Raw genomic sequence first — 18,671 nt, 5'->3', positions numbered from 1 at the left:
GTATTATAGTTTTCTTCCTTGTCTGGCGCCTTTCTGTTGTGGAAACTAAACAGAGGGCAGATGTTACAAGTCCAAATACTGCACAAGGAGAGCAGTGTTGTTACTACAACAGTACACAGGTTTGTTTTTGTGACATGTGTTGCCCCACTGACGACTACCTTTGGAGGCAATTATGGCTGTTTCAAAATGACAAGTTAGTTAAGTGTTGTTGATTCATGCAAAAACACCACAAAAGTATAAGTGCTGTTTTGTACTGTGTAACAGTGCTTCCTCTCCTGGATTACACATCTGTTGAGGAGAAAACACCAAAGAGACACCTGTTGAGTGTGCAGCAGTACACACACGTGTTGGTAGGATCCATACAGCAGCTGAAGCACCAAAAACAAGGGCCTCCACTGTGTCCTCAGAGACATGACTTTACTTGAGTGTATTGCCACCAGCGCTTGTGTTCATTCCTCCAAGTTGCACAATATGGACGGAGATGAGGCACCGCGGGAGAGGGAATAAATCACAGTTGTAAGACAGAGGGGGAAAGCCTTGCAGTGCGAGTCAAAGTTAAACTGGAGAGCCACTGGAATACTATTACACCTGAGTATGCAGAGGTCATCAGAAGGGTTCCTTTACGAAGTACTATGCCTTACAAACAGAGAGATCATGCTGCCTGAAATGTTATTAAAAATGGATTAAAGTGATATTGAAAGAGTTAAGGTGCTCACTTTGTTTGAAAAACTAGCTCTCTGAGGTGGTTACTCTTTTTAATGCCCATCATTTTTATCTTCATGTTTCCCCTTCTCCTTACATGCCTCGCCTTAAAACCAAATAACAGAACATTATGTTCCAGATAGATTCTTGTTATCTGCAGTCAATTTCAAATGGAATCCAATAAAAAAAAAGCAGACGAAGGAGCTGACACAGCGACTATCTCGGGTTTGGAGGTGAATGACTGCAGATGAATCCACTCCGTCACTGTGCAGCGCTCAGCTCTCCACACTATAATCTACTGCAGCCCATTGATTAGCATTGGGGTAAGTGGAGAGGAAAGCAAAGTTGGCCAATCCATCACCCAAGGGGCACTGTCAAGATTAAACACTCGGAGGTGCAGGAGGAATACTGATGGCCATGGGTTAAGACCTCACACTCCTTTGAAGTCTTCATTTTAAATACTGACACAGTGATCGGACTCGGTCACATGTATTTCATAGCTCAAGACAAAGCAGCACTTTCTCTTTTGTCTTTTTTATTTGCATGAGGGTAAGGTAGGTTGGTTTCTATTCAAATGTCTGCTTAAGTAAACCATTACATTTTATGAGGAAACATTATTCAAAAGCATAAACCAATCCAGAGAGAACAGTTCGAGTATCTTGGCAATGATGTGTGTTGAGTGCGCATTTTTTTGTTCTTTGTTAAATAAAAAGCAACACTTGCATTGCTTTCACAATTGTAGTTGAGAGTAAGCTGGCATGACTGACGGCTGTTTCTGAGACTCATTAAATAAGGATTTCATACCTAGGAAGGAGTGTGCAGCTGTGTTGCACAGGAACACTGACACATTGCATAGCAGAGGTGTGAGGCAGCACTGAGATGCCCTCACCATGTTGGAGAAAAGTGCCTTGACAAGTTCTGGGTGGAGTGAGTTATACCCCGAGGTAAAGATTAAGCCCTTCAGATAACAAGCTTATCATCTGCTTCACTTCAAAATACACACCAGTGTGCACACTATATGAAACAAACTTTTAAGAGAGTTTAGACAGAAATACAGAATTTTGTTACATCTGAGAAAGTCAAGATCTTTGGCTCAAGTCCAGTCACTCCTTCAGTTTGCCCTCCAGGAAACTCTGGATTTTTTGAAAGTTCTCCTCTTGCTGACCCAGAGCTTCCAGCAAAATGCCCATGGGTGACCTCTTCAGTCCAGCACCTTCTATCTTGTTCTCCAGTTTATTCTTCATGTTGCGGAGGCGAAATGAAGAGTGTGCGAATATCACTGAAAGACAGGCGGGAAAGTGACTGTTACTGATGTTTTACATGTTGGGCAGAAACAAAGCCATAAAGATTTGTTCAACTCAAGCTACAATAACATCACTCTTTGAGAATCTGAAACATGTTTCACTGATTTTGAAGGAACTAAGATTATTTCACAATACTTCAAAAGCACTGTTCATTACATTCTATAAAGATATTTGTTATATAATAAAAGGTCAGCTAATAAACCAAATATTTGTCTGACTGTCCAATACTATCATCTTGAACTTACAAGCCAGAGGTAAAGTGATTGCCGTCATGAACACCATGACGCTCCCCAGCATAGATATTAAGATGTAGCTGGCGACCATGACAGCAATCACAAACGCTGTGGGGTTCTGCCGCTTAAAGTTGTTGATCACAGCTCGGTTGTCCCCGGCCCACACTGAACCCAGGAAGACGCCTGACACCACGGCCATGGCTGTGAACATCCCCAGAGGATTCAGGAACCTGCAGGGCAGCAACACAAGACACATGAGAGCAGAGACATCAGAGCTGCTGAGAGGCAACTGGAGCACAGACAGGATGTCACTGGCTCCACCAAGTGGTTAGATGCTGACTGTACAACAAGAAAACTATTGGAATCATTGACCTTTTGCACATAATTTGAGATTTACAGAAGAGTATGATTCTATGTTTGGATTTCAAATTATAAGTTATTTCCATTATTTGATGCATTGTGAGAAACATTATATGAAATGATGCTAGTTTTCCTTCCTTACCTTCTCAAGGACGGTAAAAACTATCAGAAGTAGAGCTGAAACAATTAGTTGATTAATCAATTAGTCAGTCAACAGAAAATTAATCAGCAACTATTGATGACTGATTAATTGTTTCAGTAATTCACAAGAAAAAAAATAGTCAGATAAAACACGGAATTTGAAAACATCACTTTGGGCTCAGAGAAATTATAATGGAGGATTTTTCACTATTTTCTGACATTTTATGGACTAATCAATTAAACAATTACTTGCAAAAAATAATTGACAAATTAATCTCTTTTCAAAACAGTACATCAAGTCGTAAGTTCACACACACACACACACACACACACACACACAATAAACTTAAATTAAGTATATCATTTTAGGTATTATTTTTACTGCCTCATCAGTAATTTACATCTGGACAAAGATTTCATCCAAAGCAAAGGTACACATGCACTACATACAGTACCAGTCAAAAGTCTGGAAATACTTTCTCAGTCAAGTGAATGTACATCATCATCACAGCTGCTGTAGTATTCACCCTTGCCAGATACCTTGGATAGGAAACTTTTGTGTGACAAATCCAGTGTTGGCATCCCTCTGCAGTGATGTCACTGGAGTCCATGACCTCAGTGAGTGTGACCTGGACATGAACTTTCCATCACCGCACTGAACACAATCCTCACTTGCATTGACGAATGGAGAATATAACGGAAGATAAAACCTTTCTTCTGTTCTTGGATGGACTTGAAAAGTCTCCTGAACTGCTGTACCTCTCAGCTATGTTTCCTACTCTTTCTGCCTCCATGTTTATGGTTTTTTATCGTCATTGGGAAATAGCTGGAGAGAATATTATAAGCAGAAGATGCTCAGGTGAAATCTGCACTTTTTATGTTCTGTAAACTGTGTTTTTTATGTGATAGTTAACTGAAAGTAAAGAAAAATGTGTGAAGAGAACCAGAAACCACTAGAATGTTTAATGCTTTTGAAGTTATGATCACTGCTACATTAAATTTGAAGTGTTAGAACACAGAGGAAGCATTTCTGGATTCAGATTGTGCACTAAAACAATAAAGTAATAAACTTTCTGTCAATGCAAGAGCCATTTTCACTCAACAACTCCATCAATATGATAAGACATGATGAAGCCTAAATGTGTCAAAGGTCAGCCTTGTTGGTCATGGGTATCTCCTGACTAAATACCGACTCACTGAGGAAATATCCAATACTGGACTCTGTCCCTGACCGGGGGATTCAAAGCGGCAGCTGATTAAGCTGCTGTATTTTCACAACTGTGCTATCTGCAGTGCAACAGCTGACCAGTCAAACGGCTTAATGAGGCCTTCATAACCATAGCAGCAATATGTCATCACACAGCTCAGTGGACAGAGCATGGCAGGGCATCACTATTTTTAGTAGGCTAGGCTTTAAATGGAGCAAAGTGCCAGCTTAAGCCAACATATTTCATGAAGGAGGGATTCAACAGTTTGTCTCCTGATCTGATGGAATCTACCTTGTATGGAGTTCAAGTTACTTTTTGGTTGCTGGCTCCTCTTTTCTCTCTCTAATCCAGTCTGGATGTCCAAACAGCCCACATGATGCACCAATGTCATATGTGCTCAGATCTTAGGCAGCCCCAGTTTGTAGTTCTCAACAATTTTTTTGCAATAATTTGCACTAATACATAACAAAGTTTCAAAGCATTTTCCAACATGAGAGACACACACTGGGAAAAGGTCCTGACTTTGGTAAACTCATGTTGATAAAGTAAAGAGTTCACACTGAGACCATAATAGCAGCACATGGCAGCTGGCACAGTACCTCTCTGTTCTTCCTTATGTCAACATCCTGTCTGTATCCTCATTTCAAATCCTTTTTAAATCCCTGTTTACGAAAAACAAAGGAACAAGAAATACACCTGCAAAGGTGACGAACTGAACTACGTAAAAGGTGAATACCATTCAGCTGTGAAGCACCAAATAAAAACACAAAAGCTGCTTTCTTGATACCGTTACTCACCCGACGATGAGGAAAACAACCACTGCCATTGCCAAGTAATTGGTTTGATAATAAAGCAAGTTGCTGACGACTCTGTTATTCCACTTCGCTAAATCTTTCACGTCTGGTTTAGCGAATCTGTCCGACCCGGGGAAGAAGTCGTCCCATGGTCTGAGCGGTGTCAGCTCTACTTTGGCCATTTGCTCCGTTTACAGACCTGAATCTGAATCTGACAGCAAGACAGAAAGCCAGAAAATCACCTGAAAATCCCCGAATTCTCGCGAGAAGCTATTGATAGTGTGCGCTCTTAAAACCCCGCCTCTCTCGGGTCGTGTCTAAACGGTAACCCCAAATTTGGGAAACTCTCGCGAATTTGTGCGAGTTGTTTGTCATTGTACAAAAATGATCATGTTTTATGATGTGACAACGCTGTGGTTCAGGTCTTGTTGGGTTTAGGCACAAAAAACACTTGGTTAAGGTTAGCGAAAGATCACGAGTCTCTTGGGTCAAAATGATCACTCTCGCGAGATCTTTCGCAAATCTAGGGTTATCATATAGATACGACCCTTGTTGAGCCTGACGAACCGTCGCGCTATTGGTCAGTCACCGCGTGCTACCGAATCACTTCCTACAAACGCTTCATGGTAGAAGGGTAAAGCGTATCATGAAGTGTCTTCCTGCGTTGTGTGTGAATACAATCCTCGCTTTCAGTTGCAGGTCAGTTCTGTCTGTTATAATTTGAACGCACATGTTTATATGTCGCTGTCGCTCACGTGTTGGCAACGTGTGAACAGTGTGACAGGTGCACTGCGGTGATATTAGCCAGCTAACTTAGCTCAGTCACAGCAGACACACACCAAACATACAAACAGACGCACATGATGTGTGGTTTTGTTGTTGTTTTCACAGATGTGGCGCAGAATATTGAGTCCTGGTGTGATTGGTAGGACACGTTTCTGTTGGAGGAGTCTCTTCACCATGCAGCTGAAGACCAGTGAGTTCCAGTCTCTGTTCACTGATGGACTGAACGGACTAGCAGGTGAGGTGTAGCTGCGGCCAGATGTGGTCACCTATAACTCTGCTTTACCTTGTTGCCCACAGACATGTCAGTAACTTAGTTGTAGTTAATGTCTGTCTGTTTCAGGGATGAGAGAGCATGCAAAGAACGTTTCTACAAGTTTAAGAGGAAGCAGTGAACTTAATACATGTGCCCCATGATCTGATTATTGACAACTTGCCATTGATAATTCTAAAAGATAACATACATTGTGAATGCTTAGTGTTCACTGAAAAAATAGAGCTTGACAGAGAGATCAGCTCGGTCTATATTTGCTTATTGCAGATATATGGATATCGGCATATGTCGTCCAATAAGATGACAGTTGTAGTACAGAAATTAAATGATATGTTTGAGATAATTTAGAAACAATGTCTTCGTTACACAAGTTTGTCCACCAGAAAGCACTGACACGGTTACTGTTCAACTGTAATCAATACAATAAAACAAAGTAAGAAAACAAATGTCAGGGATCCTTATTTAAAAAATGTTTGTGTCAGTGTTTATGTAATATTTTTTTATTATAAATTTATTGTAATATGTTTATGTATTATGAATAGCACACAAAAGATTGTAATCAGATTTTCGAAACTCTTACATATCCATGTCAATATCGGTATCAATTTCAAAAATCTAGTATTGATTAGGATCTAAAAATAATGTTTGCGTTGGTCATTGAATCCAAATCTGAAGGCATGACATAAAGGCTGTTTAGTCCTGATTATTGTTCTGATAAAAGAATTTCTTTATGTTAAAGGGGCCATATTATATCCCTTTCCCACAAGTTAACTCAGTTCCCTGCGGTCTTAATAAAATGTGTCTGATATGCTTTGGTCAAAATACCACAATGACGAAGCACCACAGCAGCCCTCTCACCCTGTCTGAACAGTCCTGTTCAGAACAGCCGGTTTGAGCGTCTGTCCCATCCCCCTCCTGCCCTTTTATACAGGGTGTGCCGGCTACCATGGCAACTGTTGCATGCATGAACCCCGAAAAAACATGCTCTGCAGGAGAATAGATAGCGGGGCCCATGAGCGGTGCAGCAAAGATCATTTGTGTTTATTCGCCCCAAACAGCCAGAGAGCAACAGCAGGCACTGTCTAGTCCCCAACCAGTGCTGTGATGTGGAAGCTCAGCCTGAATGAACCCAAAATAAACCTAGATTTTGCTGTGATTTAATTGTAATAAATGTATCAAATGGATGCCGAGAAAGCTACATCTTTATGCCGATTTGAAAAAGTCTGAATTCATGCTTTGTCAAGTCTGTCAGCAAGACGACAAGCAAACAACTTTTAAAATGCTTGTTTTCTGAATGGAGTTCAGATCAATCAGAGCTATGCTAACATTGTAGCTGCTCCATCCACACTCAAAATAACATCATCTAAAGGCATACATATGGCAGCAACATTATTGTTTATACACACAGATATCTACATACTGTGTAACTTTAAAATTATATAAATTCACCAGCATTTCAAATTTTTATTATTGTTGAAAGCAGCTGAGGTGGTGTGTGACTCAGCTGTTAACTTAGCTCCGACTAGGTTTAGAAGCGAGTTTGAGGATGAATCCACTTGTATCCACTGACTCTCTGGCTCTGCTGCCCGGCTTTCTCCTCCAGAGCTGACCAGCGCATAGCAGCTGTCTGTCGGCAAGCAGCGGCTTGGGGGCAGTGGAAACAAGTTGTGAACAAAACATTGAGATATCATAACCTTTATCATAACCTTAAGTTTATATGGCAAACTTGTTAGCAAATAGTTTCTTATTTACGTATCAAGCAGTTACGGAGCAACATTATTGTTCACTTGGAGTCAAGTGTCTGTGAATTTGTCAAATTCCTGAGGGGACTTTCTAGGTCTTTAGCTGCTCAACAATCAACTATGTTCACCTGCTCGTCACTAAATGTGTCTGTTTGCTGTTTGGTGCTGAGCAGATAGTGTACAGTCGATTTTAAGAGTTTTTTTTCGCTGAAAACTGCTGCTTGCTGCGGATGAAAACGACGCTATGAAGGTGAACCAAAACAACAAAGGTGCAGTCAGACAGCTAAACAATGAGCTGAAACTGACTATAAAGCTCTGTTAAGCACAGTAGAGCTGCAGAGTCGCTGATAATTCTCTGTACGTTCATCGGTTCAAGTGAAGCCTCAACATTATACATTGTCATTTGTACATTGTTATCATGGAAGTATGGATTCTATCCACTTTAAGGAAACAAGTCAGAAATACTGTGATTCTTTGGCTTTAACTCATCAAGGGAGATTATTTGTGCCTCCAGACACACTGCCTGTAAAAAGTTACCTAACGTCTCTGTCTTTGATCTTGCCAGAGGTGTTTGAGAAGCACCAGCATGAGCTGAGAATAGCTGGAGGTGCTGTACGGGACCTGCTGTCTGGAAAACGACCTGAAGATGTGGACTTTGCCACCACAGCTACTCCAGAGGAGATGAAGCGCATGTTCCAAACTGCTGGTATTAGGATGATCAACAATAAAGGAGAGAAGCATGGGACCATTACAGCTAGAGTAAGAGGCTGACCTGGCTGAGAGGTCAGGATGTAGCCATTCCCTGCTTTCACTTTTCTAACAGGTCTTTTTCACAGCAGATATTTTCACACGTGATAGCAGGAAAACTACGGGTGGAACTATTAATGTTAACGATGACTGCGTTACATTTAGGTTTACCAGTTTGGTTATTGTGCATGCTGTCTCACAGGAACATTTAATGGAATGAAGCTATAGTAATATATTATTAAATACACCTGTGCTTTTCCTGTAATGACCACTCAGCATGTCTGTTGCATAAGATTATCCAGACATGGCTGTGCTAATTAAAGCTCCCTCCATGCAGGGGAAAAAAGTTCAGACTACTTTTTAAAGAAATGCTTATATTGTTGATATTTTGATGCAAGAGCAACTTAACACCAGCTGAAAATCTTTTCTGTGTTTGCTGATCTCCACTGCTATTAGTTCTCTCTTTGCTGCAGTGATGTATAAGTTTTTAGCCTGGTGTAAAGTTACTATTTAAAATGAAAAGCATTTATTAAAAAGTAGTAAAATGAGTTCTGATGCACATGGACAGTTAAGCAACTTTATTAGTGTACATGCATTACCACAGCATGGTGGCAGTCTTTGCTGTGCTTTTAGTCATCTGTGTTTTATTTATTGATCATCTCTCATAGCTACACAATGAGAACTTTGAGGTGACCACGTTGCGGGTGGACGTTCAGACAGATGGCCGTCACGCCGAGGTGGAATTCACCACTGACTGGCAGAAAGACGCAGAGAGGAGAGACCTCACCATCAATTCCTTATTTTTAGGTACTCCACTGAATTAAAATGAACCTTGTTGAGGATTAATTAATTTTGTATGTGTTGGGGGACATTGTCACTCATTACTGTGGGGAATTAAACTCAAAATTCTTATTTGTTTACTTTCCTCCCTTGTAGGTCTTGATGGCACATTGTACGACTATTTCAAAGGATATGAAGACCTACAGAACCGTAAAGTTCGGTTTGTTGGCAGCGCAGAACAAAGAATCCAAGAGGACTACCTGAGAATTCTGCGCTATTTCAGGTGGATTGTTTTATTTCACTTTTCATCTTATTCAATTCAAACTATAAAGTGAAAAGAGAGAAGGACTTTGCCCTCTCTTGTAACTGGGAGTAAAACTTCTTTATGGAGAATAAGAAAGGGAAAGAAGATCCTGAAAGCGTGTTAACCCTAGCAGTCTCATCTCACCACAGGTTCTACGGCAGGTTGGCTTTGAATCCTGATGACCACGAGCCTGAGACACTGACCGCCATCAGGGAAAACGGCCGTGGCCTGGCAGCCATATCAGGAGAACGGATTTGGGTGGAACTGAAGAAGATGGTGATTGGCAACCATGCAAGTCATCTGCTGGAGCTGATGTACAGCCTGGAACTGGCCCAGTATATGGGTAAGAAAGGGGCAGAAATGGGCGATGAAAGAGACACTGGTTATGTTACAATAACAATATAACTGCACACTCAGCTTTATTTATTTGTTTTCACTAACAGTGGTCTTTTAAAAAAGTAAAACTTTTCCATTTGTGTGTGAAAAAGTATCCTTGTCAAAGTATTCTTTTCAGTCATCAGAGGTGGAAAGACAGCAGTGATAACATGCAGCTAGCCTGGCTCTGTCCAAAGTTCAAAAAATACTTGGAGTACAACCAAAAACACAGCCTCAAGAAATGTCATTTTTACAGGCTAGCTGTTTCCCTCTGCTTCCAGTATTTATGCTAAGCAACGCTTATCTCTCCCAAGATGTCAAACTACTCTTTTTACACATGGGAAACAATAACCTTGACATACGCTGTTGCTGGTAGAAACTGATTTGAGCTGAGTGAGTGCTTGTATCATTATTTCCTTTTAAAATGATTTTGTCAGTTCAGTATTCTGATCATAATTCTTCCTATCAATCCAATTCTGAAGTGCTTTTTGTAAAGATTCCTTTTTGATAAACTGATGATGATCATCCCTACCTGAAATAAGTGTTTGCAAATATTAAAATGTACCCTTGTATCCCAGGTTGGTAAAAATGTGGCAGTGCATTAGAAGATCTTCTCCCTCTCATGACTCAAGTCTCATGAAAACAGTCCAAGTCAACATGCATCTGCTGTTAAGACAATGTTTGCAAAGTACAGGCGTCATTAAGAGGAATCAATAGTGTTGTTCCATCCCTGAGATGGAGTGGATTTAATGCCTCTTGAGTTCTGTGGCACTGTAACCTCAGAAGACTTCTACCATGTTACCAATACTCCAGGCTAAATGTTACTAATGTTGGTTAAGTATTACATTAACTAGTTATGATAAAAACTGAATTGTGACCATTTAATGCAATAATTAACCAATGTTACATAAACTGCACCTGTTGGTCAACCAGGTATTCAAGTTAATTAGCCTACAGTTAGTCACTACTGCCCATCCTGTCTGTCCCAGGTCTACCACCAGATGGCAATGTTGAGGAGATGAAGCGAGTGTGGCAGAACGCCAAAACCCACTCTCCCAAACCCATGACCATCTTGGCTGCTCTCTTCACCTGCCCAGAGGAGGTGGAGAAGATGGACATCCGACTGAAGGTGTCCAGGGAGGAGAAGAATCTGGCTCTGTTCCTGGTCAAATACAGACGGGAGCTCTGCAAGAGCAACGGCGAGCCCGACAGCCTCAAACCCTTCACTGACTTTATAATTGATGTAAGTTTCTGCCTCCCCCAGTTTCACGCGCATTTTAACAAAACAGGCAGGAGAGAAATTATAGCGGCACACTCAGCAGAACAATACACTCATTGATTTTAAGCAATCAGTACTCCCAGAATGTATATACCATGATCCAGGAGGGAGGGATTATTCATCAGCACGTATTGTTATGTGCCAATGAATGTAACCACTCATTGTTTATGGGAGCTTATTTTGAAGCTCAATAGACAAACACATGTAATGCAATGATTAATCCACCCGTTATTTCATGCAGTTCTGGCTTGTTTTTGAGAGATAATAGCACAACATATCATTATGTTAAAAGTCCTCTTAGAAGAGGGAATTATTTCTTTGCTGAGAGCAGCCCTAAAAGCCCAGGTGAAGTTCAGTCATAAGACAGGCTTTGAATGAAAGCTATTAGTTGAATCAAGAGAAAACTGATCTGTAACATTTTTGATAATTGATTTTTTTTTTTTTTTTTTTTTTTTAAAGCAAAAATGCAAACAAATGTCACCGTTTCCAGATTCTCAACTGTGAACATGTTTTCTTAGTGTCCAATGATAAAGTGAAATATGTTTTGGACTGTTGGTCAGACAAAACAATCAAGTTCTGATAGTCAAATCAAGATGGATGGGGGGGGAAGTGGGTACAATACCTGGATGTGTTGAGTCTAACAATGTCTTCACTGAATAATTTCTCTGCTCTGCTTTATTAGCAATGAGCAATATACAAATAGATCTAATAATATCTCATCTATTTGGCAAAACTTGAATTTTAGCTTTTTAATTCTCAGACCTTAAGCTTCAGTTCTTTTCATTATGATTTTCAACATGACTTTTCTCTAAACATTTGGAATCTTGACTTAAATATCTTAATATAAATAGAATTATGTAGAGTTCAATATTGAGATGTGATAAGCGTATTTGACACTAGATTTAGCTTCAATAAAATTCGATCGAACGCCAACCCATCAATAAATAAAGCCGAATTAAACAAGGCAGGATGAGAGACTACACCGAAAAGAAAATGACACTTCACTACAGAATAACTGGAATGCTTTAACAGCACTGAAAACTTGTTGATTCACTCAGCTTCTTGTTACACATGATGTGATCCTACATAATCATGCTGTTATCACTCGGTTGTAACTGTTTATTTCACAGGACAGATTTCTGTTTGTTTGTTTTTTTTTTTGCTTCTGTGCTCTTCTCACTGTTTTCTGAAGTTGGTGGAGCTCAGTTGGAAACACGTGATGTCATGTATTTTTGTGTACTAATCAGTATTTAGAAATATTTGAATCAAAATCTGTTGACAGTTGCTGGTTGTTTGCTCATGTTGCCAGACCACTGTCAATAAAATCTAATCAAACCACACAGTCCTGATAAAGCAGATAAGCTGATTGTTTAAAATAAAATAATGTCTTTTTTTTTTCTAACTTTACCTTTGATTGTTGCTTATCTAGTCATGAATATTTAATATTATAGATTTGAAACCACATTTTCAGGGGCTTTAATTCACATAATACTGTGTCTTTTCAGAGTCGCGAGCTTGATTCTCAGAGTAAAGTGTGCGAGCTGCTGAAGTATCAAGGTGAGGAGAAGCTGCTGGCGGAGCTCTGCAGATGGTCCATCCCTCGCTTCCCCGTCAGCGGTCACGATCTGAGAAGGATGGGCGTCACCTCAGGCAAGGAGATAGGTGCCACCTTACAGAAGCTCCGTGACATCTGGAAGAAAAGTCGTTATCAGATGGACAAAGACGAACTCCTCAGTTACGTTAAGTCTTAATAAGCAGGTACAACTGGAAAAGCAGAGGTGGTTTTGTGTGTGTCAGAGAGTGCTGCTCACAGGTATTGATTGAGCAGACTCATTCATATTGTTGAGAAAGGACACTACAAGAATGGAGACGTGCAAACCCACTGATGAATGCAATTTCATCCTAAATTACCCCTGGGCCACTTTTGTTCATCTTCATCACCGTGTAAAGCTACCACCATATGTGTAATAGACCAGGGCAGCTGATTTACCAACATGTTTTATCTCACAGTTCTGCTGATTATGCAACTTCCTTGGATTAAATGGCTGATATTATGCCGACGTTCAATCAGTTCAAATCTTAACTTTGGGCACTTATTAGCTGGTTAGATATGATGAAGGAAAATGAAACATGGAGGTTGGAATCGGTGATGAACAGTGAAATAAAATGTCAGGACAGTTAAAAGAGAAAATAGTTATTTTCATTATTGAAACAACAGAAAGTAGATGTTTGTTTTTTTGATTGTTTGGGTTTCATTGCAATTATATATTATTTAACTGTTATGTTTTCTGTAAGGACGACGCTCTATAAAAATAATACTTTTTATTGAAAAAGACTGGGCTGGTGATTATTTGGCTCAAGCACAAGCATTGCAGAGTACAGATATACTGTATGTGTAAATCCTCTACATCTATGTGAAAGGCACTGTGAGAAATAAATATGTCCAGTTGTGGAGCGAGGTTGCTCCTCCCTCCTGTAGTGATGAGGAGATATAAAGCCTTCTGCTCTCCTTCACCAACACCTCAGTTTTCGCTTGGAAACTCTCAACATGTGTTGATCACTGGAAATTCACCTACTAAACTTCCACAATGGTCTATTTTCTAGGAACTACCTTTGATGAAATTAAGTCAAATTGAGGTCTACTCCATCTCTACATGCTTACATTGCTTTTTTGTATGTTTTTTTTTTTTTTTTAAAAATATGCCTCCACTTCAGTCACCTGGAATAGTTATATAACGGGGTTCAGCCACTCGGTGCTGTATTTGGTGTGAAAGTATGGCTTGGTTCAGTGTAAATATCAGTAACACTACTTTAGAGCGTGCACTATCTGGGGATGAGCCGCGAGATGAGCGCTTGGCTCAAGTGGAAATAGCTCTTCTGTCCATCATCTTCATCACCGCGGGGATCCTAAACTTCGGGCTCCTGTTGGTGCTGTGGAAGCGGAGGAAGCAGCTCTCCAGGATGCGTGTCTTTGTTTTCCACCTGTGCGTGGCTGATCTGGTGGTCACGTTTTTCCAAGTTTGTCCCCAACTCATGTGGGACATCACTGACAGATTCGTTGGTCCAGATATACTGTGTCGCGCGGTGAAGTACCTGCAGGTGGTCGGGATGTTTGCCTCCACCTATATGATAGTAGTGATGACGATAGACCGATATCAAGCCATCTGCAACCCCATGGTGACTTTCCAGAGGCGCAGAGCGCGCTGGAACGGTCCGGTGTGCGCCGCCTGGTGCGTCTCCCTCATCGGAAGCCTCCCGCAGGTCTTCATCTTCTCGCGGGTCGAGGTCGCTCCGGGTGTGTACGACTGCTGGGCGAAGTTCATCACGCCGTGGGGACCGAGAGCCTACGTGACCTGGACAACTCTGGTGATATTCGTCTTGCCTGTTCTCACGGTGATCGTGTGCCAGGTGCGCATCTGCCGAACCGTGCACATCAACTTCCACATGAAGACGCAGCACGTCGGAGAGGCAGTCAGAAAACCGCTATCCTCCAGGGCCAGCAGCGTGGCAGGGGTGTCCAAGGCGAGGGTGAAGACGGTGAAGATGACCGTGGTCATCGTGCTCGCCTACATCATCTGCTGGGCGCCTTTCTTCACCGTGCAGCTCTGGTCTGTGTGGGACGTCGAGGCACCCACTCAGAGTAAGAAAAAAAAGACACATTCTGACATAAAATTACATGGCATGCCAAATTTAACTGTCATCACTGCAAACTATTAGCTGTGATATATTAAGTGAAGAGAAATAAACAAGTGAAAGAACAAAAAAAAACACACATTAGATTTAATTACATTTTCTTTGCAATTTGAGTCTTGGATTAAAACAAAAATCCTTGGTAATTCACAACATGGAATATTGATGATGTACTATGATGTGTCTATGTAAGTGGTTTTAAGTATAATAACAGCCTTTAAAAAGACTAATAATAAATTACAACCCTACATTTATCATAATATACATATCCATTTATGAATTTGAATAATTATAATATATACAGGGAAAAGTACCATCTCCATGTAAACTCACTAAACTTTAATACACTACTGAGTCAGCCCTAGAGGTTGTTACTTTAAATGAAAAACTGGGCAAACTGAGTTTAATTGATGATGATCCAAAATAACATCCATCCATAACCAGGAATTGGTCCTCTCCAGCAAAAGAGATGTTGAGTATGCCTCTCATTTCCTCCTCATGTGTTTCCAGCTGCAACCTTCACCATCTTGATGCTGCTGGCCAATCTAAACAGCTGTGCAAACCCCTGCATCTACCTGCTGTTCAGTGGGAAACTGCCCAAGAGACTGGTGGCCCTGATGTGCGTGGGCCAGCCTGATCTGAAGGAGTCCATCCAGGAGGATGCCACCATGGTCAGCTCCTTGTACATCAGCCTCAAGAGCCTGTCAGACTGCAGATAAGATCCTTAAGCCTCAGACACTTCTCTCACATCAAGTCATCAAGTATTGTTCCCTCATGAGCAAAGGAGCTGTAGAAATCCACTAATATCTGTGAGGACAAGCATTACAGCAGAACTACAACTCCCTGTAGTAACAGTGTACTGTAGGGAGACCACATTATCACATTGTGGAGACGAGACACTTGAATGTTAGAAAGTACAAACTCATTATGTATGGAGTACCAGACACACTACTACTCCTTGAAGGAATATTACATCGATACATTAAATAAGCTTCCTATAAAGGCACTATTACGTAACACAAACATTTAAAATATTAAAAGATTTCTATAGATTTTTGGCTGGACCACAACAGCAGGGCCAGCCCTATAACCACAATTGTCAAGAAGGGTCTATCTGCAGTCTTGCAGACCTACACGACACACCCACTTTACTACCCTGACCCTTAACCATCTCACTGCTCATGCCTAAACCTAACCAGTGGGTGTGTCATGTAGATATGGACAGATGGGTGACAAATTAAAGGAAAAACCGATACAGGTCTGAATGCTTGACACCTACAGTGAGGGGATCTGGTGGCTCTGTTATGCTGTGGGGGGCATTTTGCTGGCATGGTTTGGGTCCACTTGTCCCCTTAGAGGATAGGGTCATTGCAAATCAATACTAAGTTGTTCTGAGTGATCACCTTTATCCTATGATGAAACATTTCTATCCTGATGGGAGTGGCAAAAAAATTGTCACAGACATTCATGGTTCTCAGGTGATGTATTGCATTGAGTTTAGTGATCCCCTGACATTTCCTCTAGTGCCACCATGAGGTTGAAATTTGTGGTTTTGAGTGAAATGTCTTGACAACTGTTGTATGGATTGTCAGTAAATTTGGTACAGACATTCATGTTCCCCTCAGGTTTAACTGTAATATCTTTGGTGATCCCCTGATCTTTCATTTAGCACCATTATCAGGTCAAATACTTGGTATGTTTCCAAAACTAATGACATCTCCATCAGCTTTAGCTGCACTCTGTTTAGTGCTACTCTGCAAATGTTACCATGGTAACATGCTAAACTAAGATAATGAACATGGTAACATTAAACCTGCTAAACATCAGCACGTTAGCATTGTCAGTGCGAGCATCTTAACATGCTGACACTAACATTTAGCACAGCTGTGGACCCTAATGGTGGCATAAAATGTTGACAAATGAAACTAAAGGAGCCACAGAATATGGCTCGGGTTATTTTCTGTCAAAATACACAAATATTGACAAGAATTATGAAATGGACACATAATTTGTATTTGATTAAGATGTTAATTATGATATTCTGATTGCATGTGATTTTTTTTGTTCTCGTCGAAGAGGTTTATGTAACTGATTTTGTGAAATGAGTAATAATTCTCCAATTTTCAAACATGCATCCACATACTGTCATTTGAAAGTGTTTCACTCACATGTGAATGTGGTTTATCCTCTAAATATCTAATAGCTTATACTGTATGTATTGTATGTCTTTTGGATGTGATTATTCAGTCTACTTCACATCTGTATATATGATCACACATATGATATCTGTTAGTTGTTGGTTGAAATAGTCAGTTATCAGACAAGAGATTGGTCTGTGTTTGTTTTAAATATTGAGTATCTTCAGATGTTTAATGCACGAAGATGCTCACTATTAAATGTCCCAACATGTTTACGTTATTCAAGGATTTTTCTCTTGACTGATAAGGGGTGATAATGTCTGATGTGTTGCCAAATAAACTGTCATGACTTTTTCATGTGACTGTTCTCTTTCTTTCCTTTTTGAGGAAAATGTCCCTTAAGACTTTAGGCTGAAATATTTCTTTGCACTCATGAAAAGGTCTTAGTCACACTCTTTCCTTCTTATCTTGTTTTCTGCAGGCTTCTGTTTTTCTGCAATACTGTGTGTCACCTGATAGATTCCTCGTGTTCCATTCTCCAAATGGAAGATGAAGAAACTATCAGGTGTCAGACAGACAGACGTTTATTCAGGGATAATTTCTGTGTTTTGTCTCAGTGATTTACAGATATCTCATTAGCCACAGCTAGGTGAGATGCATGAGCAAAACCTGGCACATGGCAGTTCTTTTAGGAATGACGCGATGAACTGTGCATGTTTTAATTTTCACTCTCTGCACTGACTCTGGGTGAAGACCTGTGTGTGACATTCCAGTGAAATCAGTCCACAAAAATATAATTTGAAACATCCACAGCAGTTATCTGCTCCATGCTTTCACAAAACTGCACAGACAAATCTGCCAGAAATCTTCCAACAATGAGTCTTCTGCTTTTTTTCTCATCAGCGACTGTCTGGCAGCTGGCCAGGACTCAACTCTGACCTTTAACGCTAATAGAATGACCAGCAGCCACCACTGCAGCGTCCTCAGCTGCTCATCGGTCAGAGAGGAGGGGAAGTGAGGTGAGCTGTGGTTGATGGGTCATGGCATCATTCTTAATTTAAACTATGCTACATGAACCCTATAGCCTCAATATTTTATTAAACATTCATATTTGATTAGAAAGAATCACAAAAATAACAGTATTCAAGGAAAAAACAACTTTTACTATTATTAACCTAACAGTGGGTACCTTGGTAGGTACCTGGGAAGAAACACAACAAAAGATTTTACTGCAGAACTGAAGACCTGACATACTGCATGACATATAAGCCAGGCCTATTCAGCTTTATTCAGAGGTTTTCAGCTCCCATTCAGAGCCAGAGATTTTTAACCAAACAAAAAATGCTGTACATTCAGTTTCAACATTGAGATGGACATATTTTGTTTTGTGTTTAATAGTGTTTATTGTGGTGAAGTTTAATTATACAAGAGTAAGTAATGCTACATATTACAGCCCACATGCCCTTGCCCTTGTAATTGCAGTGAAAGGAGAGTGAACAAGAAACCACTTATCACATTATTACATGGTAATTACAGTATGCTTTATTTATGCCCACATACCCAGGAATACATAGTAATAAGGGAGGTTCCTCCTGATTCCTCAATGCCTCATCCTTAGCTGCCATGGCTCAGTATAAAAAACTGCCACTGGGAGCAAAGAGGGAATTTCATACTAAAAACGTATTATTATTATTTACATAACCCCAGTTCTCTGAGTAATTTGAGTGAAATGTCTCACTATATTATGCACACCGCGCTGCAGACCTCAGAAGCATTAATCTCATTACGCCAATCCTGATTGGCTGGTGAACGTGTTC

The 18,671-nt window shown here is 40.5% G+C and overlaps 3 protein-coding genes across 3 annotated transcripts; 2 read left to right on the top strand and 1 right to left on the bottom strand.

Moving 5' to 3' along the window:
- Nucleotides 1-1,220: 1,220 nt before the first annotated feature.
- On the bottom strand, nt 1,221-5,016 carry arl6ip5a (ADP-ribosylation factor-like 6 interacting protein 5a). The gene is made up of 3 exons (XM_067588275.1): nt 4,746-5,016; nt 2,252-2,469; nt 1,221-1,981 (listed from the first exon to the last, which is right to left on the bottom strand). Exons 1-3 carry the CDS (start codon nt 4,922-4,924, stop codon nt 1,806-1,808), a joined length of 573 nt encoding a protein of 190 aa, XP_067444376.1. The 5' UTR covers nt 4,925-5,016; the 3' UTR covers nt 1,221-1,805.
- Nucleotides 5,017-5,293: 277 nt separating this feature from the next.
- trnt1 (tRNA nucleotidyl transferase, CCA-adding, 1) lies at nt 5,294-12,778 on the top strand. Its single transcript, XM_067588273.1, has 8 exons — nt 5,294-5,441; nt 5,634-5,763; nt 8,107-8,300; nt 8,957-9,095; nt 9,225-9,351; nt 9,522-9,715; nt 10,737-10,990; nt 12,532-12,778. Exons 2-8 carry the CDS (start codon nt 5,634-5,636, stop codon nt 12,775-12,777), a joined length of 1,284 nt encoding a protein of 427 aa, XP_067444374.1. The 5' UTR covers nt 5,294-5,441; the 3' UTR covers nt 12,778.
- A 705-nt stretch (nt 12,779-13,483) lies between these two features.
- Nucleotides 13,484-17,208, top strand: avpr2b.1 (arginine vasopressin receptor 2b, tandem duplicate, 1). The gene is made up of 3 exons (XM_067588274.1): nt 13,484-14,666; nt 15,227-16,316; nt 16,544-17,208. The coding sequence occupies exons 1-2, from the start codon at nt 13,802-13,804 to the stop codon at nt 15,433-15,435; spliced, it is 1,074 nt and encodes a 357-aa protein (XP_067444375.1). The 5' UTR covers nt 13,484-13,801; the 3' UTR covers nt 15,436-16,316; nt 16,544-17,208.
- Nucleotides 17,209-18,671: the final 1,463 nt, after the last annotated feature.

Source organism: Thunnus thynnus, chromosome 4 (assembly GCF_963924715.1).
Source record: "Thunnus thynnus chromosome 4, fThuThy2.1, whole genome shotgun sequence".
Taxonomy (NCBI): Eukaryota; Metazoa; Chordata; class Actinopteri; order Scombriformes; family Scombridae; genus Thunnus; species Thunnus thynnus.
This window is presented reverse-complemented; position numbering and strand designations above follow the sequence as displayed.

Excerpts from the sequence above, each read along its gene's own strand:
- avpr2b.1 (XM_067588274.1), top strand. The coding sequence starts at position 13,802 with ATGGCTTGGTTCAGTGTAAATATCAGTAACACTACTTTAGAGCGTGCA. Across the intron at positions 14,667-15,226 it reads CGTCGAGGCACCCACTCAGA|CTGCAACCTTCACCATCTTG; the intron begins GTAAGAAAAAAA and ends ATGTGTTTCCAG.
- arl6ip5a (XM_067588275.1), bottom strand. The coding sequence starts at position 4,924 with ATGGCCAAAGTAGAGCTGACACCGCTCAGACCATGGGACGACTTCTTC. Across the intron at positions 2,470-4,745 it reads GTTGTTTTCCTCATCGTCGG|GTTCCTGAATCCTCTGGGGA; the intron begins GTGAGTAACGGT and ends GCTGCCCTGCAG. Across the intron at positions 1,982-2,251 it reads AATCACTTTACCTCTGGCTT|TGATATTCGCACACTCTTCA; the intron begins GTAAGTTCAAGA and ends CCTGTCTTTCAG.
- trnt1 (XM_067588273.1), top strand. The coding sequence starts at position 5,634 with ATGTGGCGCAGAATATTGAGTCCTGGTGTGATTGGTAGGACACGTTTC. Across the intron at positions 9,352-9,521 it reads AGAATTCTGCGCTATTTCAG|GTTCTACGGCAGGTTGGCTT; the intron begins GTGGATTGTTTT and ends ATCTCACCACAG. Across the intron at positions 9,716-10,736 it reads GGAACTGGCCCAGTATATGG|GTCTACCACCAGATGGCAAT; the intron begins GTAAGAAAGGGG and ends TGTCTGTCCCAG.